This window comes from Falco naumanni, chromosome 8 (genome assembly GCF_017639655.2).
Source record: "Falco naumanni isolate bFalNau1 chromosome 8, bFalNau1.pat, whole genome shotgun sequence".
NCBI classification, from domain to species: domain Eukaryota; kingdom Metazoa; phylum Chordata; class Aves; order Falconiformes; family Falconidae; genus Falco; species Falco naumanni.
Window position 1 is genome coordinate 26393030 of NC_054061.1, and position 26688 is coordinate 26419717.

The window sequence follows — 26688 nt, forward strand, 5'->3', positions numbered from 1 at the left end:
TGTAGATGTGTAAGATGTGTTCAGGGTCTCAACTTGTAGTGCTTGCGGGAGAGGACATGGACAGAAGGAGGGAGAAGTGTAGAAAACCAAGGTTGGAAGGTAGGCTTAGAGGAGCATGTGCAGAATAGGTGTAGAAGAATATTAATAGGCTTAGTATTCATGAGCAGGGGCTGGAAGTGAGAGGAAAAGAACGGAAGACTGGGGAGATTGGGAAGAGCATATGGAGTAGAATTGATCAAAACCAACGGATGACTTCTTGGCAACACGTTAAAAGCCGTTCTTTTTTTCTGATGGGAAGTTGAGATGTACCAAGAAAGTCTAACGAAAATGAGAAGGGGATGAAACGCGCCTTGAGTCTAATGGGGGTGGGGGGGGGAAATCAGAGGTGAAGAGAAAAACTTTCGATTTGATGTGGTAAAGATGGAGGAGGAAGAAAGAGACTGTAAAGGTGTTTGAGACCATTTGAGTGGGGAAAAATCGACAGGCAGGGAAGCGAGACTGGAAATTAAGACAAGGAAAATAAGGTAAGGGAGTCAGAAAGCCTTGCTTCTGGAACAGCAAAGACAGACCTGTATTGAAATTGGAGTTTTCCTAATGAGGAATGGAGCATGATAGGGAAAGAGAAAACCATTTGAGGCTGTAGACCTATCAGATCGGACATGCAGTGGACATACCCTTACACAGGAAAAAAGTTGGAAGTGAGACTAGTTGGAGACAGGAAAATTTGATACACGGCTCATGGGGGTAGTAGTTAATATGTAAGGCTACCTTTTGTAGATTATATTGCATCATTGAAAAAGCTTAAAGAAGAAAAAAGATGATGTAGGTAAGTACGACAGTAAGTAATTAGAAAAGAAAGTAAAAGACTAGGAAACAGAATATGTTAAGAAATGTAAATCAAAAGAGGAAACTGGGGATTCAGTCATATGAGAAACAATTCATATGGTTTCAAGAAGTATGGGTTTTTCTTTTGAAGATTGAATTCATCAGCAAGCCAGATGAAGAATGATATTAGTAGAGGACACAAAATCATGTCTCATTTTTAGTTTTTAAAAAATTAATGGAATAATGAAAGTACAATCTGGGTAGAATCTGTATTTGTCTGTATTTTCTTACAAGGACTCATGCTAAGGTAAAACTGACACGGCTCAGAATTTTTTTCCACGTCTGGCAAAATGGCAAGTAAAGTCCTGCGGATGTAAAAGAAAGTGCATTGTGGTGGCTGGAAGTAGGGAAGCAGGAGTCGCTGCTCCTTTCTTCTGCTTTGGCTTTACTATAAAATTACTGTTTGAAAATTGTGCAAATCACAATTTTAGTTCAAGTTTTCTTGTCTTTGAAATAGAAATAACAATACCTACGTACCTCACAGGAGTGTTGTGAGGTTTAATTAATGTTTAAGCTCCTAGGAAGCCAGGCTGGGAGAGCTGGGGCTGTTCAGCCTGGAGAAGAGCAGGCTCCGGGGGGGCCTTAGAGCAGCTCCCAGCGCCTGAAGGGGCCGGCAGGAAAGCTGGGGGGGGGGCTTCTTACAGGGGCACGTGTGACAGGGCACGGGGGTGGCTTTGAGCGCAGAGAGGGCAGATGCAGGTCAGATATCAGGAAGAACCTCTCCCCGTGAGGGCGGCGAGGCGGTGGGCCAGGCTGCCCAGAGCAGCTGTGGGTGCCCCATCCCTGGCAGTGCTCCAGGCCAGGCTGGATGGGGCTGGGAGCAGCCTGGGCTGGGGGGGGTCCCTGCCCGGGGCAGGGCTGGGAACTGGGTGGGCTTTGAGGTCCCTTCCAAACCAGTCGTGATTCTGTTACCTTCAGCATTTTTGGGTGAAAGCAGGTAAAAGAAACCACTTGCAGCTAATAATGGGAGAACACCAGGCAGAAGATGTGGTATGATTTTGGGGTTGAAGGGAGGAGATAGGACACTTACTTTTGTTTAAAGCCTATTTAAACAACAAAATTTATTAGAAATGTTTGGTTAGAAGTTATGTAATTATTAGGTTTATTGAATCCCAGCATTTATTTACAGTTAGCTTGTTAATTTGAATGTGTACATCGATCTAGTGTTTTGTTTAAAGATAGTTTAGGACACCTTTGACTTTGAAAAGTTGAATAATTCATCCACATTCCCTTTTTGCCTCTATTGTAAGGTGAATTCTTTATAGTTTACCTACGTATACAAAACCAAACTAGGTATTTCTGTCATCAAACATTGTGTCAAGGTTTCTGGAAGGGCTGAAGTGCTGTATTTGGAAGTCGTGGACTTTGGAGTAAAAAGTCAGTAGGCAACAATAATAGTAACAAATATATGAAATCCTGTGTGTGTATGAGTAAGTGTCTGCGGTATAATTTAAGGAACCCAGTAATATGGTCAGGAGAAAATTTTTGAGAGATTTGTTGGCAAAAGTAATTGAACTAGTGTTGAGCCACAAGAAAATCAGTGGGGGGGTCAGCCTTGCCTAAACCTTGATTTTGAAGCTTTTTTCCTATCTGAATAGGAAATAGTCAAAATAACTTTTCTAGTTACAGTCAAAGGAAATGCTGTGTATATTCACCAGCAAGTTTCTTAGAATTGACTCTGCCTGTAGTTGCAAACTTTACAAACATAGTGGTGTGTCAGCAACATCACAGGTGCCATTATAAATGTCAGCAGTATGTAAGTGGTATTTGTAAATAAGCACAAACACGTGAAATGGTCTACGTTTGTTAGTCAACCATTACACACCTTCAGTATGCCAAAGCCTGGTGCTTGGTTGAGTAGCTCATGTGAGTTGAATGTACATTAAATATCAAGTGGTGTTACACAGCTTGAAAAGAAAAACAGCTTTAAAGAAAAAAGCAGACTTTTCTAAGTCATTCTGTTAATGCCCAAGAAAATGCTTCCATGAGTGTTAAGAAACCACTGTGTATAGACTCCAGGAAAAATCATTTATGGATCTCTCTTGTCCATACTCATTCAGAGCTTCAATGGGAAGGCAGAGTGCTGCAACTCTGAAGAGTAGCTTGAATCATCTTGCATGAATATTGCCCTCTCCAAGGATATTGGCATGCAAAACAGATTTTGTTCATCTTAGCACATTTTGAATGTACCTCACAAATGGATTCTTAACCACTTTGAAATGAACAGGCAGACTTTGGATTAAGTTCTCTTCAGCGGAAGCGAACTAAGGCATGATCGATGCAGATAGGTGGAAATAACTCCTTTTCTCTTCTCAGAGCACTGCCACTGCTTAATTTGGGTACTCTGTGTTATTTTCTACTGGATGTATGCTGGAGGCAATTTACTCTTCCCTGCCCCTTCCCCTCTCTCTTAAATACATTTTAATTATATCTCCTGTATTCAAATTGGGAGAGTGAAGTGTCTTCCAGAGGTATCTCTGCGTTAAATGTGGGGCTACACCAGTTTTATACAGCACCTTCAAGAATCTACAGATAACTGATACTTGTGGGACCAACTTCTACTTAAACAGTGATGGGAAAATAAGATCTGAAAAGATCAGAAAGTTCCGAGTTGTTTACTCTGCAGTGAGAAAAGATCCATGTAACACCACTTTTAAATTCAATCCCATTTTATGAAAGTGACTTTTGAAAATCTCAACATAGATGACTCATGATAGGTTTAACATTATCTCTATAAGCAAAGCACTTGTTTGGATGTTTTTTTTTCTAAAAATGGCAAAGTACGGTGGTGTCCAGAGCCACCACCCCAGCACAGAAAAAATGCAGCATCTGTATATTCTGTTGTGGCTCAGTAAGTGCGTGCTAGCTTCCCTGGGTCATGGAGCAACTTACAATATACCGCCAAGAAAAGGTGAAAATGAAGGTGAAAGTGGTTCACTATTTCCCTTTTTCTTTTATCAGCTGGAATCCAACCCTAAAACTTCTTTAAAACTGCCAGAATTCATTGCAGTTCTAGCAAAGACAGAAGCAATTAAAAATTGCTTGGTGTTTTATTTTTCAATTTCAAAATTTTAATTTATATAAATGATTCTATTGAAGTATTTTTATTGTGTGGCAAGAATGTTTTAGTGGTGTGTTCGGGTTGAAAGCCTTCCCAGCAAAAGCATTCACGGCTTTCATCTAGGGCAACCATGAACACTGCAGACCTTGCAGGAGTGCTGGCGTGTCCATGTCACTTCTGCCGAGCAGTTGCTAAGACTCTTTGGAGACCTGACGAGTACCTGGTGTGTTTTCTCAACGTCTTAAGCTCCACAATTGACTATTCTTCGAATATGAAAAAAACCCAACAACCTGTAATGAAAAATACATCGTGAAAAAATGTCAAAGGCTTTAGCTGTATCATTGCTTTGAGTCTGATTGCCTGTGGAAGACTCTCCGAGATAACTGCTGCCTTTATTTTAGAGGTATTTCCAAGCTGTCCGTGTGCTGCTGCTCTTAAGGCCTCCAGGAGCTGCTTATGGCTGCTGTGAATGCTTAACTGATGGCATTGCCAAAAATTTCCCAATGGCCAGAGTAACTGCACAACCCTTAAGTCTTTAATATGAGTCGGAACAGATCTTTAACTTGCTGGTGAAACTTGTGATCTTTGTGACTTTGAAATGAAGAAGTGGGAATGTTAAGCACAGACCTTGCATGCATGAGGCGTAAATGGTTTCTCATGTTGGCTTGTAATGGTGTTCCTGGCATTTCATACCATCAGTAAGAGCACCTACTAATAGCCAACTAAACTTTTAAGAGTTAGGATCTTCTGGTAATGACCTTAAAATAGTTTTTTGGCTCTGAGCTCTGCAGTGAAGGTGTTTTTCTCTGCATCCCGGTGGTTGTGGCCATCATAAACCATATTTAATGTTCTTTGCATTGTCCCAGGTTGCAGGGGGAGTGTGCTAGGTTCTGCAGGTCCTCTCGTGGTTCAAGGTGAAGTAGCTGATGAAGGACAGGGTCATTTTGGTTTTGTTGACCAGGATGTTTGATTTTGATAAGGAATTTCAGATTTTAGGAGGAAAGTTTTATGAGTGTGGCCAGTTGACTTAAGCAGGGTAAAGGCTGCTTTTTTTTTTTTTTTTTTTTTTTTTTTGGTAGGTGAAGTGAGCGAGTTCTACTAAGATCTTAATGATTTATAATGAAGTAAAACAAAACCCTCCTGGTTTTAACTCTTCTTTTGTTAGAGACTACAGTGCAGATCATGTGCTACATCCAGATTTTTATGTGCAACAAAAGCAAAATTGTTTAAGGCATAGGCTTTCTAATGGTGATGATTTTCAAGGCGCTTTTCTAATACCAGCCATCTGATAATGTTCAAGGAAAAAATTTACATCCTGATGTCCTCTTTACATGTCCTTGCCTCGCTGTTATCAGTGGCAGTGCTAAAAGGGCCACGCTCATTTCATGTCTGTTAAGGTCTTTCCCAGACATTAATATTTATTATTTTTTTAAAAACATCAGCTCAGAACTTAAACTTGTTTACAAAATAACCAAAATAGCCTTCCAAAACAGATTGTTTTGAGATTCTTGTGTATTGCTTTTCTTGATGCAAAAAATATTTCCTGAAAGGCTCACCATTTCAATTGACAGATGATAACAGACATCTTTATTTAACTCATGTCAATATTTTTCAGCTTTCTGTGATGTGTGTATCCATAGATACTTCCCAGTGGAGGAGGTAGACCCCTTAACTTCCTCATGCTTGCAGTCAAAGAAAATGTGTGAATATGCTTTTCTACATTGTTTTAAGCAAATCCTTGGAAGTATTCTGCCAGCTCTGCAGACAACTGAATTGAAACAAGATTTGCTACTTTTGAATCAGCAGAGATGTTGGGGAACACTTGCAGTGAGCTGTCAGAAAGCACTTTGGTCGTACTCCGGGGCCTTTAACACTGCTATTGCCCTTTCGGAGGGCTTAGTCAAAACTTCATAGGGAAATTATTTACAGGAAAAGTGGGGCTGTACCACTAAAATCAAATTGGCAACTCTCATTGCGCTGGATTTATAAATTGATGTGGTTAACATATCTTCTGTGTGTCAGGTTGGAAATAGGATGTAAATATTCTTAAAATGGAAAAATAAGTTTAGCACCATATAAAGTCCTCATTCAGTGTTCTGTGATGTTTATTATTGAATCGGAGCTTTCAAGCGGTTTCTGAAAGAGATAGCATGGTGCTGACTGGACAGAAATTAATGAGATGTATTTCTGTTCTCATAGATTCATAGTATGAAGCATTGGTTCAGCTCTCCAGAGAAGACAAGAGGTGGGCAAATGGAAGACCGAAAAATATTTCACCTTTTGAATTCTAGTACTTTTTAGTTAAAATGAAGGACTTTTTAGTGCAGGTAACTTTGCAGTCTTGAGGTTACTTCATTAATCACAAGACCATCATATCCAAACTGTCGTAAGGGTCTAATACTTGAATGTTGCTTCTTATAAACAAATGGAAACCTGATGATTTATTTTCCTCACTTGGTGAAGAGTTTTGTAGCTTGGCAAAATCTTCATGATTAGGACTTTTAAATTGCTTGTGTTGCAGGTGTCTAGGTGAATTAACGTGGCAGATATATTTGGCACACATTTTGAAGTCCGTTTTTCCATCATGATTGAATTTCATTTTGAAGTCACCTTACCGGCATGTGTTGGGACGTTCACGTATCTGTCCCTCAGGAATGCTCCTCTGTGTGGGACTCCTCCCGGATTTCACAGTTGAACTCCATTTGACAGTAGAACTCATCCCATCCTTTTTGTTGACTCAAGGTGTGACTGAAGATACAGATCCTTTCATCACATATTCAAATGAATAGTTTCTGACTGTAAAATAAATCTGGCTTGTGCCCACTCAAAAGTTGCTGCCAAACATCTCAGGCTACCAAGCCTAATGTTTAAATTAATCTTTAAATTAACTCTTGCAGTTCCACCTTTTCTACAAGCAGAGTCTTTTAAGTGCTAAATAATGAATTTCTATGATGAGAGTGATTTACTATTCGTAATTTAATGTTTTATTACTTTAAATTTGCTGTAGAAAACAAACCAACTTTTTGATTTAGGGCGATTCTGTTATCTCTCAGAGCAACTAATGATGGCTTCTAACAAGTGTGTTTGTCTTTTAATCAATTAGCTAATAATGAACAATAAACTAAGTCTTTCAAATAAAATTATTTACAAGTAATTTTTTTGAGTGTATATGTATGTTCTTAAACTGGCTATGAATGCAGGTTGTAATGCTTACCTTTCTATACAGAAACTGGTCTGAAGCCCAGAATGTGTGGAACACATTTCTCATAATCTTCCTAATAAATCGGAGGAATTTCAAGATGCCAGCCCATTATTACCAGACTGGTGCTTTTTCTATAATAGGGAACTAGCAACTAATATGTCTCCTGTCAAGTTTAAAAATAGCGCTACATCTCCCATTACCACACCTATTAGTTCCCTCTCCACTCAGAGAGATTCTAAATCAAGTATCCTTCATCTATTTAAATCTAATGTAAGCCTTCAAGATCATCACTATTACCAAATTTATAGTAATAGGTACACTACTGGAAAAGATGAGTCTTGTAAACTGTCTTTAGCCCTCCAGCACTGTAAACACAGTCCAAATGAGTTGGATATAAAACCATTAATTAATGAAAATTAATTAATACCATTAAATAACATTAGCAGCCTCTGTGTTAAAGTAAGTTATCGTTATTCTGGGTTTTTGAATTATATGGCAAATGGGAGCGTATAATTAACTTTTAAATCAGAATAACTAATTTTCTATCAAATACAGTTGCTAATTTTGCATTTTCAGGTTATACTGTCATACTAGATCTGTACTCTCTTTTTTTAAAAATTATTTTATTTTCCAGAAAGGACTTGTTACTGGCTGAAGAGCTATCCAAAATAATGTTAGAACTTTTTGTGAAGAGATTTGTTGTTTGTTTTTTTTTTTTTTTAATATCAGCAGCAAATTCATGTCAACTTCTGTAAATCTGTTGAAACCATTACAAAGAGAAGGCAAAGGAACAAAGTCTGTGGAAGAGTAATCCAGTTTGCTGGTGATGCGTAGCTGTGGCTGTACTTGTTTCCCTGGCAGAGCATGGCCCTGGTTCTCCATCACACTTCTTTGACTTTTTTTCTTTTGGCTTAGAAATTAAGAAGACTCTCCTGCTTACGTATGAAAATTACTTACTTTGCCTTTGCTAATCTGAACTCACAGAAGTAGTTTAGAGATTATCTAGTATCTTTGATACCCTCTTCCAAGTAGTATCTGGTCCCACGTATACCACTTAGTAGGTCAATTAGAGGTGTACAAACCAGGTTGTGTTGTAATGGCTGTTCACGGTGTACTGGGAATCGGGAGGTGGGTCATGAAGTTTCCCTTAAAAAAATGTGTCATTTGAGTGCTGTGCTCCGAAGGGGAATTTATGCTTCCCCACCCAGGTAGTGTTGGCTCTATGAGGGTTTGAGTTAACCATAAATGTAATACACAGGTGTTTTTCTCCACTGGGGGGAAAAAATGCAATAATTTATTTAGTATTGATTAAGATATTTGAAGAAGGTGATTGAGGATGGCTTCAAGTATAGGTGCAAAGTATTTATGACAGTCTTGGACTATGTGAGGAAAGAAGATAAAAGGAAAATTCTAAGGATGAATTCTTGCTTTTCTATAGCTGAAAAAAACCCATTTAATTTACAGCAAGAAATGATGAAGGTCATTAGTGCCTTTGCCTAGGTAAAATAATAAACCAATTTAAATACTAAGTTTTCAAATGCATGGTCTGCATGTACATTAACAACTCTTTCATAAGGATTTATAACAATATTGTTTACTTGGCAGGCACAGGATAATGTACAGATTTTACGGCATGCTACTTTCTAAATATGTAATCTCCAAAAGGAGCCATTGCCGCCTCTTGTGTCAGGGTGTCTCTGGATTAATAACCGTGGGACATCTTTAAACTGTAACTTTCAATTCCTGCTGTTGCATTTCAGGGTTGAAAGTGCAGATGTAAGAACTGAACCTGGCAATCCTCACAGTTTGCTTTTTAGTTACGATCAAAACAATTCTTCAAAAATTCTGTTGTTTGAAATTCTAGTTGCATAATCTCAAATGCTGCTGTGCTTCTTACCTTTATGGGATGCACACCTGCCCTGTGCTCTCAAGTGCCAGTGCTTTGAGGAAAGTAATTCTGAGAATGAAAGGGAAAACAAGTTAATAATTGTATTAGTGTATTACAAGCAGCTGATTTTTCAATGTATGTGTATTTCCAGTCCTCTCAAAATAGTCCATAGAAGAGTAACTTAGTCCCTTAAGCAAGCCCTTTCAGCAATTCAACCAAGTATCATAAGTCTTACACTAAAAGGGATTTTGAGGCAGAGTTCCCAGGTGGGGGGGAATCCTTACCTGAGATCCCTGCCACTTTCTCCCATTCACTTTTATTTCTGGCTGGGAATTTGATTGTCAGCGTAACAAAGAAAGTCTTTGCAAACATAGATGTAAATCCTAAGCACAGTAAAATTAAATGTGGTGTTTGAGTGTTTAGTGAAACAAAAGCAGGCAGTGCAATCCGTCCAGGTTTCGATCTAGACAGTGTTTAGCATCCTTGATGCCTGCAGGTAATACTAGTTCTGGGTGTTCTGTAGGTGTGTGGTTTATGGATGTCACCAGTAAATTAATGTGAGTGCTGATGCAGACGTCCAACTAAAGGTGAACTATTTTGCTTTACCACATTCTCAAAAGAAGTAGAGAATTTCTTGCGTTTTCCAGTCGATTTATATAAAAGATTGAGTGGCATTCTCGTTTTGTGCGCTTACACAGTTTGGTAATGACAAACCTTGGAGCCGGTACTTTTGGGTGATCTAAATAGGAGTTAATTTTTGGTGAAACATTAAAATGTGATTGTGTTTAAGGTATAGCTCCACGGTTTTGGTGAGTCATTGTCATGAGTGGGAGGGTAATGCGGGCTCTTTCAGTCTAGGTCTGTGTGTGTACATGCCGCATCCACGCTGCGGCTGGGTGCAAACCGTGGGGCTGGGAGGGAGAAGGGACACTGGGGGAAAGGTGAAGACCCTGTAATAGTAACTTGGGAAATCCCTTTTTATCAGAACGTGGAACGTGAAAGGGTTTTGCCCCTGTTGGGTATTACACTGTCTTTATCTGAAATCATCAAAGGCTACAAGTATGTTTATGTCCACAATGCATACCTGATAGGCTTTGTAGTCGTTTGAGCTATAAGATGCTGAACCACGTGTGCTCTGGATACGGTGGTGGAATAAATTTCTCATACGTGTGGGACTGCGACCGTTAAAACAATCATTACTGAAACCATATACCTTATTTCCTGTAACAAATAGCAGCTCTCTACCTATGGAATATATTAACAGTTATTCCTTTGGTTTTGGATTGTTGCTCAGCTATTTTGTTGGACAGATACTTAGACATGATCTGTAATTTACGTTGTCTGAATACGTCAATGAATGGAGCTAATTATGGCTTTCTGATGTGAGCTATGCTGATGTTTGTGAAACCGCACTTCTGTTTATAAGACAGAGTGAATGTGTGTTCTGTAATAGATCATGGAAAACGATGAGTTTTCTCTACCTGAGTTGGTTTACAAAAATGCTTTAGTTGGTGTTCACCTAGAGCTTAAAAAGAAGCCATGGTTTGTGTGGCTAGTTGAGCAGTTAATTCTTCCGTACCGTTGAAGGAAATATTCATTTATTACTTTGTTTGGTACTCGATCAAAGGCAGGCTGTTGGGTCAGACAGCAGCGGCCCATTTAGGGGCTCCATCACTTGCTGTTCTTCTGCAGCGTGCTGGCCGGGTGGCAGAGCTGCAGCAAATGACACAAGTCCTGGCGGAGTGCCACCGGCTGAACGCGGGCTTTGCGACAGCACCCGATTACCTACCTAAAACATCGCGGTATTTGGATATACCTCTGTATTAGTCACATTGGTTTTGCCACTGTTACCATGTGGAAGGATTTTATTTCGGACGGTCTCTTCTGCACGTGGCACAGGCAGCGTAAGAGACGCTGGGAGCCCAGGGTGCCGTGGCCCCGCAGCTGGGGCTGAGCTGCTGGAGGAACACCCAGGATTGCTGGCTCCAGAGAGGAAGCGCTGGAATGAGCGAGGGGAAGCAGTTCTGTTTTTCTAATATTTGTTGTTTTCTTTGAAATGGGGAAAAGAATACCTGGAGTGATTTATATTTAATTGAGGATTGCATTCCATCAGATACGGTAAATGTTCTCAGGCCATTTATCAGCTGTGTCTTTTCAAGACCTCTGAGGAGTATATGGTACTTATTTACCTTAACTTGGCTAGGTCAAGGGAAATAAAGCAAAAATAATAGATGTTATTTTTGTATGTGAACAAAACTGGAAGTCATGTGGGTGAAATATGAGGTAAATGACTGTCTTACCTCCTTCTGTGCCTTTTTAAATAGAAGAAATTATTAGTTAAATGTAATATCATTTCCTTTGCATTATCAGTGTATCTTTTAAAATGGGATTTATATACTTTTTCATCGCTCCAGCTTAGTCAACCCCTGAAGTTGACGTGACGCGTATTGTGCTGCCATTATTCTGTAGTAGCTTCATATTTAGGTAGCATCTTGTGTAAGAAAACAAAAAAAAATCACCCCCAAACCCCACAACAACAAAAACCTAAACCAACGCCAAACAAACAAGCAAAACAAGCCAAACAGGGAAAAAATGTGCCCTACACGGTTTTTTTTTCCTCAATTGAATTTGATGTATATTGCTGGTAATGTATACGGCTCATTCGCCACTAGAATCCTGCAAGGGCTAGTGAGGATTGTAGTGAGCGGTGCTTAATTTTTTTTTTTTTTTTTTTTTGGGGGGGGGGGGGGGGGAGCGAGAGTTTTGTAAGAAAGCCTTTCAGCTTCAGATCTTCTCTGAAAAATGTGTCACTGCTGACTGTCACCCTCGCATGCTGCTGCTGTGGGGTCTATGAGTGTTACTGTGAAGAATGATATAGCAAAAGCCATCTAACACCCGCTCCACCAGGCATCCGCAGTTGCAACCCAGCTTCCCAGTGTAAATAGCCAAAAGGAGTTTATTGTATGGCGATGTTTGTGCTGTATTTGCATAACGTGTTTTTTATTGATCAGTCTAAAAGTAGGATAAATGCAGAATAACCTAGATGTCAGGGACATCTTTAAGCAAGAAGGAAACCTGAGAACTGAAAAAGCCTCTTACCGTCAGTGTGTACAGTCATTCTCTGTCCCCGTACAGGGCATGCAGTGACAAGTGTTGCAAAATAGAACCAGAGCACGTTGTTGATTCAGCTAAACCTGGCGATAAAACTGGTTTCAGAACTAGTCTGATGAAGTGCAATTTGATCAGATATTTCATGAACAAATTACTATATTACTGATACTGCTAATGAATTGTAAATTCACGGCAGCTCGTTCTCCCTGAGTGACTGACTCAGTGGCATTTACCAACTTTTCACATACCCCTCTTTTTTAGGGGCTGAATTTGCAAAATGCTTCCCTCTAGTCCTTTGAGTTAATTTTTTGGTGACATTTGATGACAAGCGTAGCATGATTAATTACAAATTGTTCTTTAGGTGAATAGTGCAGATTCTAAAACACAGCTTGTGTTTTTATAGCAGTTATTACTTTGCAGGCTCCAAAAGGTCTTTGGAGTAGAGAGGATGATTTCGGTTGCATCATTGTAAATTCAGAAAACGTCAGTGATCTCAAAAGTGTGATATTTGAAATTAGGTCAGTGGAAAAGAGATCAGAATCTGCTTTGCTACCTGAAAAAAGAAGCAAGGTCCAAAATGGAGCGAAGTCTCTGCTTCCAGAAGCCCGTCATTCTTGGTTTTGAAAGGAACGTGTATGTCCAAAAAAAAATAATTCATTTGAAACAGTATGGTGGAGTAAATAATAAAGCAAATTATAACCTGGATCCAGGCTGGGTTATGGCAAGAAAGTCAGAGCACGGAATACTTGTTCTTTGGCTGATTGTTCTGTAACAACCCGGGAGATCTGTATCGCCGTTTCCTCTGGCACTGTGACGGGCCAATGTCTCAAAGCTATCTAGAGGTTTCTTATATTTTTGTCTCCCAATTAAATTTATTTAGTGTTTGGATTTTTGTTGCTGGATAGTTAATCTTTTGATAGCTACAGTGTGCTTGTAAGTTGGTTGGTTGTTCTCTTTTTTGTGGTTTCCTCTACCCTCTTGATTGCAGAATACATAGTTTTCTTAACCTGAACCTAAGTTTAACTAAATTCCAAAGTTGAGATGATGGTTGAGATTTTTCTGGAGAGTATGTAGTTCTCTGAATTCTCACTTCTTGTCACCAGAGGCTTTGAGAAGGTAAGGATTACAGTCTGAAACCACTAGAAATTACAGATCAGGAAATGGATGTACGGTTTTGTGATATACAGCATCGAACACGAAGCCTGAGCAAATAAGTTTAACCAAGAGCTCTCCCTTGGTAGGGTGTGTTGAGAAGAAACCATCAGAGAGGCAGCCATGGATGGCGAAGACCTTTCAGGGTTTTTTTTTTTTCAACTTTTGTATGCGATGGTTTTGCTTGAAGCATCTGAAAAGCAGCTTTTCAGTACCCCAAGTCTGTGACTCATGAAAGAGATGAGCAATAGTCACAGGGTTTTTGTCTTTTCCTTTGCTTTGGGCAGCGCATTTTGCATCCTGTTTGTGAGCAGCTCTGTGGCTTCTCATCTGAGAGCCTCCTTAAGCCTGTGATGCTGTTCTCTTCCAGCCATTTCAGAGTACTCCAAAACAAAATCCCCTGAAACCTTGCACACACCCCCCCCGAAAAAAAACCCCAAAGAAACAAAAACCCCCGATGTTATGTACACCTCTGGTAGGGTCTGAGCATGTTGCCTGGGTGGTTATCCCCGCTCCCAGTGATGCAGGGGAGAGTCCCCGGGGGATGCTCAGACTGCATCTCCCAAGGCTGCTCCACGCATCTGGCTTTAAGTCACTTGCCCAAATTACCATTATTAGCAACTACTGGGGCTGAAGGCTGTTTGCATTGTTCTTGAGCTTTATCTACTGTCAGGAAGAGGAGGGAAACCTATGTAAAAATGAATAAACTACTTCCTAACCTATAGAAGGATTGTTTGTATTTGAGCGTGTAAAGTAAAGCTGCTTTTCAGTATCTGATTGAAAACAAAACAATAAATTCAAAATACAGTATTTTTACTCCTGCACGTTTTGATTCATTTAAAAATTACAAATGGTATCTTTTAATGGTTGAAACTAATAGGTGTGATAATTTTGTCATCATAATTGCTAACTAGCCTTTGCTGAAATAAACTCATTAATATAATGTGAAGGATTAATTTCACAGGAAAGATGAAGACACTGTAAGGCCTTGCAATATGTTTCTGCTGTTTCCAATATAATTTTCTTAAATAAGAAAAATAAGATGTATTACTAAAGTGAAATATTTCTCTGTTGTCATTTTTCAGAATCCAGACTGTTCTGAAGTGCTTGGAAAATGAGTGTTCTTCTCATTGAAGCCTTTCACGGTGGTTCCCACAAACAGCTGATGGATCTTCTCCAGGAAGAGCTACAAGATGACTGTGTCCTCTATACGCTGCCTGCCAAGAAGTGGCACTGGAAGGCACGGACTGCTGCTCTGTATTTCATGCAAACAGTGCCAGCAAGTGCTAATTACAGGTAACCCAGGAACTGAATCATTTCTGAGCTCGAATTAGAGGGGCCTTCAACCAGGTCTCCTGCAGTGAGTGCGTGGTTATGCGCACGCACGTGTGTGTGTGTGTGCAGGCAGATGGAGACTTCCATCTTGCATGGACTTTTTGGGGTATAACTGGGAAACGACTGCCATGTTTTAGGGTTTCCTGCACTATTTTGTCTTGCATCGCTAGTCCTTGAGAGTCTCTCGGTGCAAGAGTATGGATACCTGTTTACATATACATGTATATGTACAACTTAATTTAAAATTATCAAGTGAGTTCAGTAACACTGAAAGGTTTGAACTGTGCTTCACAGTTTAGGCTGAAAGATGGCACAGATGTGAACACTGCAAGCTTCCTCGCTTGCCCTCGGATGTATCTATTAGCAAGTCTGATTTATCAGCGTGCTGCTCAGGCTGACCTGGAGGATTAAGGGAGCAGTTTTATCTTAATGATGGTCCAGTTCTGTAATGTGCCAGCAACTGTGGATGTTGGATGTCAATTATGCATTTATGTAAGTGGCAAATTTCTATCAGCTAGAACCTGGACTGATAAAAACAGACTATTTAGGTCATCAGATAGCTATCATGTAGTGCGAATCAGTCACTCTAGAACGAGCTGTCTTTAAACCCAGCGATTTTGCTTGGCCTACCTGATCGGTTGAGATGTGGTAAGATGATTGCCTTCAGCAGTGGCATGCCGCGCTGCACGGCACGGGAACGAGCACTTGGTTGACTTTGCACCTTCATGGAGAGGGACTGTTTGTGCCAGGGGATGTTTTAGCACCAGCAGCTGCTTTTCAGCGGCGGAATGAATTTCAGTAGGAGTCTGAGCACACCTAAATGATGTGCTTAACTACTAGTTACAGTTCACATTGGGGTCTGGTGTTTGTTACCGGGAGCAAGTAGACCTAGTCGGCTGGGGAAGGGATATGATTTTTTTGAGAGTAGATCTTGTGCTGTAGAAGGCTGCATTTGAACAGCCGATGCAATGTCTAATCCGTTTTGGAACGCATGCTATATAAATGTACACCTTTTCTGTGCCTGCTTCTGGTTTGCAGTTAAAATAAGCTCCCATCCCAAGCCAAATGTTAAAATTAATTTTCCCCAGTTTGTCTTGTGCAAGGCTTTTAGTGTTGGTTTCCTATTGCTTTCCTTTTGCAACAATTTTGTTTTGGAGGAGTGTATATGACAAACTGTTATGTAAATTTGTCTTGTATCACTACCACATCCTCCAACGCATCGCAATGTTATCTGTGTTCCTTCAAGGTCAGCAGCCCAAGCTGTCCAGCACTAACTGTATTAAACTAATCAGACATCACTCATAGACATACACTTCATTAGTTTAACTTACAGTTACATTGACCTAAGATAACTTAACTCCAATTTGTCAAGTAACCCACATCTTGGGGGAAGGGGGAGGGAATTGATGGCAAAAAAAGCCCCCCAAATCCCACAGGAAAAACAACCATCCAACAAAAAAAACCCTCAACCCAGCAGCCTGAAAACTCACTTGAAGTGAATAAACTTGCAATCTGTCATAGACTTATGTGCAAATATAACCTTTACTGACAGCAAATAAATCTGGTCTAACCAATAGAGCATCTTAGAGAGGAAAGCTTTTCCTTTGCTGTTGCTGTGAGTTTGATCAGACAGAATCACATAGTCAAAGTTGACAAAGATGCGATGTTATAAAAAGAGTATGTACCTTGTCCTCGCAGGCAGGATAAAATATTAGGAGCAAGGGCCGATGTGACTGGTGAGAGGAAAACTGATTAGAGGTACCTTCTGCTTTACTTGCACATTTTTAATGTTTGTTTTGTAATTGAATGTTTCAAATATTTTATTAAATTGAAAGTATAAGTGCATCAGACTACAACCTAATAAAGCTGACTACTCTCTCCTGATAGAAAAAAACATTGATTAAAATTAACATTCATTCTTTTATTTCCAGCTTGCTAGTAACCACTAAAGACCTGTTTCCGTATTAAGACAAAATCCTCATTGTAAACTGCAGGAGTGTGTGTTTGAATTACACATTTAAATATTTCAACTTTCTCGTGGGGTCATGGGAAATACAAGATTTGCATTATTTATAATATTGACATTATTCGTAGAATTAAAATTTTCTTTTGCCAATGATTTTCATAAATGTGATGTTTCATGAATATGTTTCTATCTGTGCGCTTAGTAATACAGAAAGGTCACAAATATTTCGAGTGCGAGCACTGTTGGTAACGGAGCTACGTTACGAAATTTTAGTATCAAACTGTACTTTATTTCAACATGCTGGTATATATGAGAAATACTACTGATGCTAATAAGTCTGGTATTGCCGTACATCTGTACAGCAGTAGTATACATATGTTTTAAAAGTTCTGCAATACGTAAAAGCTGATCATAGGAAGGAAGGAGGTTTGTTGGTTTTCAGGTGATGTTCAGTGACTTAAGGAACGGTCTTTAAATAGTGCTTTTGAAGCAGAGTATACAGTGCAGAATCACAGATGTTAAATTCAAATACTCTGTAGTGACCAGACAGTTTATGTGAAATTGCAAATACTTTTATCGAAGAACAGACGTGTACTCTCCTGAGTAAGAATTAAAGCTGAATTGGTAACGAGCCATGCATCTAACGTTACTTTTGTGAACCGTGCAGCCGGTATCTTGGCATGCCATAAAATGGTGTTCCTGTGCAAGAACGAGGAGATCTATCCAGAACTGTCACAGGGAGATGTCCTCACCCTTCCAGGAGAACACACGTGGCTATTACGGAAGGTATCGGACGCTTAGCATTTTATCTGCAAGGCTGCACAGATTTATATTAGTGCCCTGATGCAAAGGCTGTGCTGTATTTCTCTAGAAAAATGTTGGCTTTTCTGTTTTCGTGGCTTCATTGTGCAACGTGTCGTTAACCCAGCTCACGTCTTCATTCATCTCCTTAAAGGAGGACAGGAGCCCTGATGAATGGGGAAGATCAGGCACGCAGCGAGTCCCTCCAACTTGGAAGGCCATAAGGAGAGTTTTTAAAGGTGGCTCCCTTGGCTAGTAAACTTGAAATGGTTTAATGTATTGATGTACAGCAGGCACAGAACTGAGTGATTTTAAGAACTTCCTTAATTGCTATACAGAGACTCACATGATTTTTCCTTAATTGGAAGGGAAAGGTGTCTGCCTGGACCTTGCCTTAGTACAGGGGCTTTCATCCTGGTGCTGGCAATTTCCAAATCACAGCATTTGAAATGCACGGGGAAAGGGCAGAACTAGCCTGCTTTCTCTAGACAAGTTGTTCAACAATTACAGAGTTTTGCTAGGGGTCAGAGGAATATTATCATCTTCATTCCGTAAATTAGGAAGGTCCAGCGGAGAGCCGTGACCTCCTCGGGCTGCTGGCAGTCTGCTGGGCTGCTGCGCTGTCTGCTTTGTCTCCCAACTTGCTTCAGACAGCTTAAACTCTTTGATAAATGTAGATGTCTGTTCTTCTCTAAAGTTGTTTTCCATAGCACATAGTGGCTGTTCAGTAATTCCAGAAAGCACGTAACAAAAAAATTTTGTAGCCTTTTTTTTTTGTTTGTTCTTATTTCAAGGAAAGTTCTCAAATTGGAAAATACTGTTGCACGATTTAATGGAGGGGAAAATAGAAGGAGGTTTCTTTTCTTTTTTTTTTTTTTTCCCCCTAATTCTATTCTTTATTACCATGAACAATCTTTTAAATTTCAAATAATAAAACAGTTGATATGACACACTGGACGAAAGCATTTTATGTTTTAGGGACTATCCTCTGCAGAAAGTAATTCAAAAGCAAAAAAGTTAGTAATGTAAGACATAGGTCTGCAAAACTGAGAGGCTAAATGCAGCGTAGCTTCCAGTTTGTTTTAATAGCACTGTTAGATTATTTTAAATATACATATATATATAAATATTATGTGTAACATTCAGTATTGCCCCCCAGGTAGCTGTTCATATGAATAAAGATTTTATTTGTAACAGACTCTAGCCCTGAAATACCCCTAGGGTAAATGTTAGCATATATATACCCCTTGATATTTGACAGCTATATTTTAAAGACAAACTCTGTGCTTTTTACATTTTACAAAAGAGAAAATCATTCTTTTTAGAGCTCTGTTAATTGAAAAAAAAAACACACCTGGAGTGTGTGTGATGTTCGGCAACGTATAGTATATATATTCCAACAGAATGTAACGTAGATGGGAGATTTTTCTTATTTAAGTAACCTGTTAAGATTTAGGATTTTTTCATTCTGTTCTATAAGGAGAAAATGTGTTATAAAATGAGGTCTGTACTAACTGATGGACTGGTGTTGCCTAAATGTCCTTTTAGAAGCAGTGATCCTGTAGATTTTTATTCCAGTGAGTAGTTCAGTCCCACTGAAAACAGAACACAGCTTGCATGTGAGAGCATTTGCGAGCTGGAGTACTTACTGTTTTCTAGATACTTTCTTTTCAAAAAAATACCTGCAGATAATATGTCCTGGATAATATGATGTTTGAAGATGCAAATTGAAGCCAAGCAGGGCAAATTTCAGCCATTTCATTAAAGCTGAATACATAGATGCCCACTTGTGCTGGAAACATTTCTGTCTTTTTATATCTTTGTCAAACACTGGAAGGGCATCTTCATATACTCTTTGTAGGAAGTGGAATAATTTTTCCTGCATTAGGGGCCTCCCTAGCATTTGACTTGGATAACACTCAGGTAAGAAATAAGTAACTGTACTTGTGAGTTAAATAGAAGATAACCATGTACCTGCAAATTAAAAAAAAAAAAAAAAAAAAGTTCACCTGATACTATTTTTTGGGTCATATTTTATGGTGTTTCCCTCTGTATATAGGTGAATAAATGAGATTCAATTTTTATGGTATCTACCACCAAAATTGTGTATTTTGGTCTTATTGTTACATTTGAAGATGGGACGTGGCTTACTTTCTTGGAATTACGGAATAATTTGCTGCCTGGAGCTGCTGTTAGTTTCACGCCATTTCTTTGTTGCTCAGTGTAAAGCGTTTGTGTTTTAACTGCGGGTTTTTGTTAGATGCAGTGGAACGTGCTCCTAGAAAGTAGGCTGGTGAGTTGGCCTTCGTAGTTCGATCAGTTGATGTAAAGGCATGATGAAATAAGGTGGCTACATGTAATAGTTAGTATCCCCTAAATTTAGACAAGGTTCAGGTCTCATCTTTGATTGAATATACCACGGGGGTGTAACTGACTCTAGCCTCCCTGCTGGATGCAAATAACAATATTCTTTACCTTGCTGTAGTGATGCCCAAAGAAGGGTACAGGAGACCCCGCTTAGCCCTGTGCTCCTTCTTTACGATCCCTAGCTAAGCGAAGGGTCATTACTTCTTTAATTTCATTAGCGCTAAATTTTGCATGCATTTTTTTTTTATTTCATTTTATTTTAAATGAATCAGTTGAGTTCACCAAGGTTAGTTCACACGGGCTTGTGCAAACGCGTACATGTTCATCCTGCCTACGCTTTGAACTAGCTGGTTGGGAGCTCGCGGCGCGCTGGGGGCCAGATGGCCGTCCTAGCACCATGTCGAGCCTAAACCAATAAACCCTACCGAGATACGAGACGCAGGCACCATGTACTGAGCTAAAACAACTTTGTGACTTCTGACCAGAGCTGGCTGGTGTCCAGCCAGCTTAGAGTGTAAGCAAAGAGAATATACGTCCATATGGAACGGCACGAAGCTCCACCACTTATCACAGCTGATGCCCTCCACTTCTGTAGCCCTGGATAATGGAGGGTGTCCCAGCCTGAGTAACGGGTGTGAAATTCTCTCTCAGGAGGGAGAACTGGGAGGCCATCTGATCTGGGAGTACGTAACATGGGAATGTACGCGTAAAACTGGCATTTGTGTGATTTAGATTAATATCACCCAAAATCTGTTCTGGAAGCTTCTTCTGAAAACGTTACTGCTCAAAGTAAGCTTCTGAAGAAAAGCGTGTAGCAGAACGTATTTGCGAACGCTTTTGTCAGAACACTTAATGTAAAGAGATGCTTTGTTTAAGTTATCAGAAGAAAAAAGTTGAAATTCTGTAATGGATTTATTTTATTTTTTAATTGGGTAGATGGTGTTAATGAAAGTAAGTAATCAGTAAAAAAAAAAAAAAAAAAGTAAAAAAATCCAGTTTAAAAAATGAAGTAATCCACTAAAAAAATAGGTAAGGTCTAAGGGCAAAATCGTTTCCTATTGAGGATAACGGCACTGCTGTGGTTTCTTTGCTCACAATTAGACCGCTGAAATTTACTTTTTGGCATGATGGAGAGAGACTGCCTGCAAGTTTTCATGCAGCCAGTGAAGGAGGTGGGATCTCCTTTGTCAGGCAGATTAATTACCTTGCTGCTGCGCGCGGAGGGGCCAGGAGCAGTGTTCTGGTGCGCACGGTCCTTGGGCAGTACGGTGCTTTAAAAGCAAATGTTTTTATACTTGGATCCGGCTGCTTAAGTTCCTGGGAGCTGGGGAATCCAATATCAAGAAAAAAAAATAATCTTTTAAGAAAGAGGACAAATAATTTCCTAAGTAAACTACCTGGAATTTATTCAGGCAGACAGCAATGTGATCTTAAACATTCACTTTGCATTAATCAACTTTGCCTCAGATAAAATGCTGGCAGATGGTAGCTATTCCTTTTAAAAGTGACAGGTTTTCTTTACATTTTTGTGTGGAAACCCCCACATGCACTCTTCCCTCCAAAAACTTTAGTAGTTTAATTTGCTATTTTTTTTATTTATTTAATTCGGTCCTGTTATTAGGCAATTTCACAATTTGGATAGTTAAATGAGGTTTTAAATGAATTTAAATGCAAGTCCCTTCCTTTGAAGTCAGTGGAATTGTATATACTTTCTCAAATTTGGCAGAAGGAAGATGGGGATGATGAACACAATGAAGGAGAGGTGCAGGACCGGGAAGGACGCTGGTTGGGACTGCTGGGTGATCTATAGAAAGTGCTAATGTGAAATGGCAGTTGTCTGTTTGATGTATAAAAGATTTGCTGAAATTCCAGAAAAATATTCTGATGAGACACGGAAAGAACAATCTGTTTTTTCAAACCCTTGCATGCGTTTTTCTTTACGTTCTCGAATGCTGGGTGAAATCCTTATTTTTCTTTCTAAAATGAATTTTATGAATCACCTGGAGAATTGATATTTACATTGCTGGCAGTAAAAAGTAATGAAATTGTGCATTATGATTCCGTATTTCTACACTTAGGATTTTAATGAGTATTTTATCTATCCCTTTAAATGGTTGCTGTGTATATATTTTATTTCTAGATTAGTTATGGATTACATTTCTATTTTCAAATCACAAACATACACAGTACTGTATTATAAAGAATACGATAGTTTCTATAATTCGTTCTCGTTTTAGTCCATAGCACTAAATTGGTCTTCTAAAGGGATAGAAACAAAGCTTTTGGTTTGCATGTAATGAAGAGGAAAAATTGTTGTGGTTTTTTTTTTTTCTGTGCTGCTTTTTTTCCAAATCTCAAATCCCTTTTTTTTCCCCACCTAAGAAGTAAATAACACACATTTTATCAGATACTTGGCTTGCACAGGATTTGAATTTATAGGTTTGTATTCCAGTGTCATAAATAACTAGCTTTCTTAATGAGTACTCACAGCTTGGCTGGGTTTTGTGAATTGATACATAACGAAAAGAAATTTTATGTTATTCAAACTGTTTGTAGCTAAATGGGTTTGGGAGAAGACCTGCCTAAACGCTGCCACTGCCCCTGCCCGCTCCTGTCTGACCCAAATACACTGAAGTTTGAAGGTCTTGGTTCAGGCAGCTGGGAACACCTCAGGTGCTAGAAGACAACAGACGGAGAATTCTGTTGACTGCTGTCAGCCCGCCTGGTCTGCGTTGACTGCCCTAACCGCTGGGTAGGGGCTTTCTCTGACGTGTGCGGGTGGTACGGGTGGGGAGTTCAAGCAGTACAGCGGCTTTTTGACGCCAGCTGTGTGGGCTGTTAGCATCTGCTGTGGGTGCCTGTTGAATTTCAGCATGGATTTTTGAAGGCGCTGACCAGGTCCGTGGTTGCTCCAGAAAATGTGCCCAAAGGTATTTTCTGGTTTTATCTCCTTGATTCCTCTGGGATTACAACTGTATATGGATTTATACTGGGCACGTGACCCTGTGGGCAGGTGGTGCCTGTTGACAAGCAGCACAGCTTGATAGGGTTGTGGAGAGGTGGCAGAGTGAAGTGGTGCTCCCAGTCCAACGTCCACACAGCACGTTATTTCGGGGGTTTTTGCTTCAAACTAGCATAGCCTGGTTCTTATGGGCTGGATGCCTGTAAGACGAGGCTGGAGTCCAGTAAATGCTCTCCAGGAGCATCACCACCTGGTGTGGTTTCATCTAAAGCTCCAGCTCATAACCTTGGAGACCACTGGTGTGAGCTGAGGCACGTGGTGTGAGATGGATGCTTGCTTCGTAAATGCTCTTTGGTGTCAAACTGAGCTGCTAATCTAAATGGACGCGTAAAATACTTGGGTTTGTGCATTGTGATGTGGTTTGTTCCCTAAACATGCAACATATACCTAGGCTGTAGTTTGATTACAATCTATATGCCAGTTTATGGTGTGAACGGAAAATGTCTAATTTAAGATGGACTTCTGACTCCCTCAAACCACAGTTTGATCATGTATTTCTTCCTCCTCTTCCCCATTACATTCACTCAGCCCATGGTACTTGGGAATGATACCTGTTACTGCTATGCTTTGAATCATTATGATGATTAATTTACCCTCCCTTCAAAAAAAGAAATTGAGAATCTGTGTAAATTATGTCTATTCATTTGAATATCTTTGACAAATACAAAGCAATCAAAAGGCTTTTTTTTGTCCATCATTCTATAATGATTTTTGCAATCCCCTTATTCCCTTGAACAATATTTTCCCTTCCTTGCCTCTGTCCTTTGTCCCTGTCTTTTCCTCCCTTCCTCCTGCACATATACTCTGATGGTCCAGTGGACACAGTCATTTTAAAGAATGCTTTCTGTTTCAAAGCATTTTTTTTTTTATTGTTTATGTTTATAACCTTGCCTACTTGTTCATTATTTTTCGTTTTAGGTCTCCTTAATTTCCATTTTACTTGTTGCACACTGGAGCTTATATGTCAGTCTAATAGCAACCTGAAAAAAGAACGAGGGAAACAGCAGTGGACACAACATCAAAAATATAGAAGCGATTTCATTTTTGCAGAAGACTGGAAGAATTTATACCTGTTAACAATATTATTTCTAATAATTATGAGGAAAGATGTATCTAGAGCGGCCCTCCTGATGTAAAACTGGTGTGAGAAAAACCTGTGTAACTACTTAAATTTTTCAATGATTTATCAAATGGTTTTAAAAAAGGTATGGACTGTTACAGATAAAACACTAGAAAATTTATTTCAGATTTTTGTTGCAGTTAATTACTATTCCTACTATGAGTTATGTTAACTTGTGTTTTCTTTAAGACTGATAATATTTTTTAACATGGCATGTTTTGCATGTAATGAAGATGTGTGTCTGTTTAGAATATGGAAAAATCTTTATGGAATTAAGTATTACATAATATGAAGAAATTTTTGAACACCTTTCATACTATGTATATTATATATGGAAGAATTAAAAAAATTGAAGAGGAGTAATTTGAGAACATCTGCATTTTTTTATTTATGTAAGAGAATATCCCATTTTTAATTAAAGATGGAATTTAAGAATGATAAATGGGACCGTTATCTAGTAGCAGGCATTTTTTTCCTACTGTTCTGCAGATTGCTGCAGGTTTGATAGTGCCTTTGGCTTTTGTGAGCAAAATGCATTTCCTACTTGTGACAGAATAGTTGTAACTCACTAAACATGGGACAGTTACCATGCATAGCGACATCTCTATGTTTAAACCCTAAGGAATAGAATTATTTTGAATTATTTTTATGCAGAAATTTCCCGGTAATCAATTTTATTAGAAACATAATAGCTAAAAATTTTATATGCCAAACGAATTTGGAGAAATAATGCTAAAGATAGTAAAGCTGTGCAAGAACAGGAGATGAATTTCAAGGGGAATTGTAACAAAGGAGTTATCTTTTATTTTATTTTTTAGAGTGAAATGAATCCTAAATTAACTTAGAAGATTTTTCTTTTGCTATAGGTGTACTGTAATAAATTGTAGATGAGCCAAAATTAGGTGTTATTTCTGAGAGAAGTACTGAAGTGCCCTACATGATGGTGTTTACAGTGCGAGGCATAGCTTCTGCCTGCCTTGTAGCCATTGACAAAAAAAGGAATGTGTGCTTCTAGCCTCTTTTCCTTCAAGGATGCTCCGTTCATCTTGACACAGGCTTGGGCTCGTGTTGGGTGGGGGTGGATGGAGGGGCATGAAGGCTTTGACTGGATGGGTTGCAGGGGTTTGCTGCGAACAACCTATTTTGTCATATTTGGCAAGTTTTTGAAGTTTTTTGTTTTTTAGTAGTAGACTGACCTTTTTGTTGTTTATTCGTGTTTGAACTTTGGCCCTTAGATTACCTCTTTTTGCTTTCTTCATTGTAAAGTTGGTTCTGAATTATTGTTCCATCTGAGTCTTAGCTGCGCGCTATCAAATTGGGTGGAAAAAGAAGTTAGGTAGGTGCTTTGGGAGTAACTTGAGTTAGCCCAGCTTTGCCATCGGGTGTTACACATCTCTTGGTATCTCTGACTCTCAGTTATCCCAGGAGCAAGTAGTGACTTCATACCTCCTCTTGTATCATAGAAGACGCCTGCTGACCCTGCTGGTCTTGCCTTTTCTCTCCATTACTTTCACAAAACTCCAGGGTTCTGGGTGGGAGAGACGTTCAGCTGTCCAGAGTCAATCGACCGTTGTGTTTAATGATGGCTTTAGGTGGTGTCTTCCAGATACGAGTCAAGAGACCTGTGTGGAAGAGGACTTGGCTACAGCATCCTCAGCGCTATCTACTCTAGACTGTTGCATTATCATCTACTCAGGGCTATACAGGTGGAGGCGGGTTTGCAGTAGTGCTCACTCCTGCGAGGTTTGGTGCCGGCCTTCCAAAGGATCTTGTAGCTCCAAGCTGACTTGGAATCGGTCTTCAGTGGGTTGTGTTGCTGTTGAAGCATTCAGGTCTGAAGTGCTTTCAACACAGATCTCGGCTCTTCCCCAAGATGATGGAAGTTCTCTAGGCAGAGGTGATAGGGAGGAGATTCAGAAAAGAATAGTTTCCGGAAAAGACTCTGGAAAACCAGTCTAACTTAATTATTCAAAAGAGCGTCAGGAGTTGGAAATGATAACACCTACCATTTTTTTTTAATTTTCTTTCCTTTTTTTTTCTTTTTTTTTTTTTTTGTTTTTTTTTTTGTTTTTTTTTGTTTTACATGGAGCAGAGAACCTAGGTAGTCATCTTGCATTGAATTCATACTCCTTCTGGTGTAAATAGACTGAAAATATATATATTTTTGCATATCAAAATAGAAAAAGGTCTAGATTTGAATATGCCATGCTATGTTATGATGAGTGGAATAGTATATGTCCAGTATTAAAAAGTAAGCATCTATACTTTTAAAGTACTAATTTCCAGTGTTAACAGTTGTACGGAAGGTCATTGACACTGGTTTGTAGGGGGGCCTCTGGGGTTCAGGCATGTTTGAAGGCAATATTTATGATGTCTCAGTTCTTGGATTGTTTTGCATGTGGCTCTTCAGTTTTCTTAGCTATTGATTGGAAAAAAGTGAGGGATATAGTAGTTTTCCTGTGCTTTCAAGAGATGCGTCGGTGGGTGATGAGGCCGCTGCGGTGGGAGCGTGGGTGGAGCTGGTGCGTCTGAGCGAGCGGGGTGAATGAGCGGGTGACAGGGAGGGAGCGGGAGGCACTTGTGTGCTTCCTGCAATTTTAAGCGGTATTAAGGATGTTTCAGCTGTTGAGATGAAGCACAGCAGCTGCTCTGCAAACTCATAATAAAACAGGGGCCTGAATTTTCTTTATCTTGAGCATCTGCCTCTGACCACAGATGTTGCTGGGGCTCTGCGTTTCTCTTAACCGATAGCCTTTGAATTACACGATCGATGTATAG

The 26688-nt window shown here is 39.5% G+C and overlaps 1 protein-coding gene across 13 annotated transcripts in view; it reads left to right on the forward strand.

Moving 5' to 3' along the window:
* Positions 1 to 26688, forward strand: part of GTDC1 (glycosyltransferase like domain containing 1) — a 184418-nt gene that overhangs the window by 44936 nt on the left and 112794 nt on the right. For 11 of the 13 annotated variants that reach the window (XR_005829238.1, XR_005829239.1, XM_040603000.1 and 8 more), the window contains one exon: positions 14385 to 14595. Coding sequence is in view for 9 of the 13 variants with exons in the window: in XM_040603000.1 (XP_040458934.1) it covers positions 14414 to 14595 (182 nt within the window). In the remaining 4 variants the exon portion in view is untranslated. Of the gene's footprint in view, positions 1 to 14384; positions 14596 to 26688 lie in introns of those variants that run through there. The other 2 variants (XM_040603003.1, XM_040603005.1) reach the window with 2 other exon arrangements.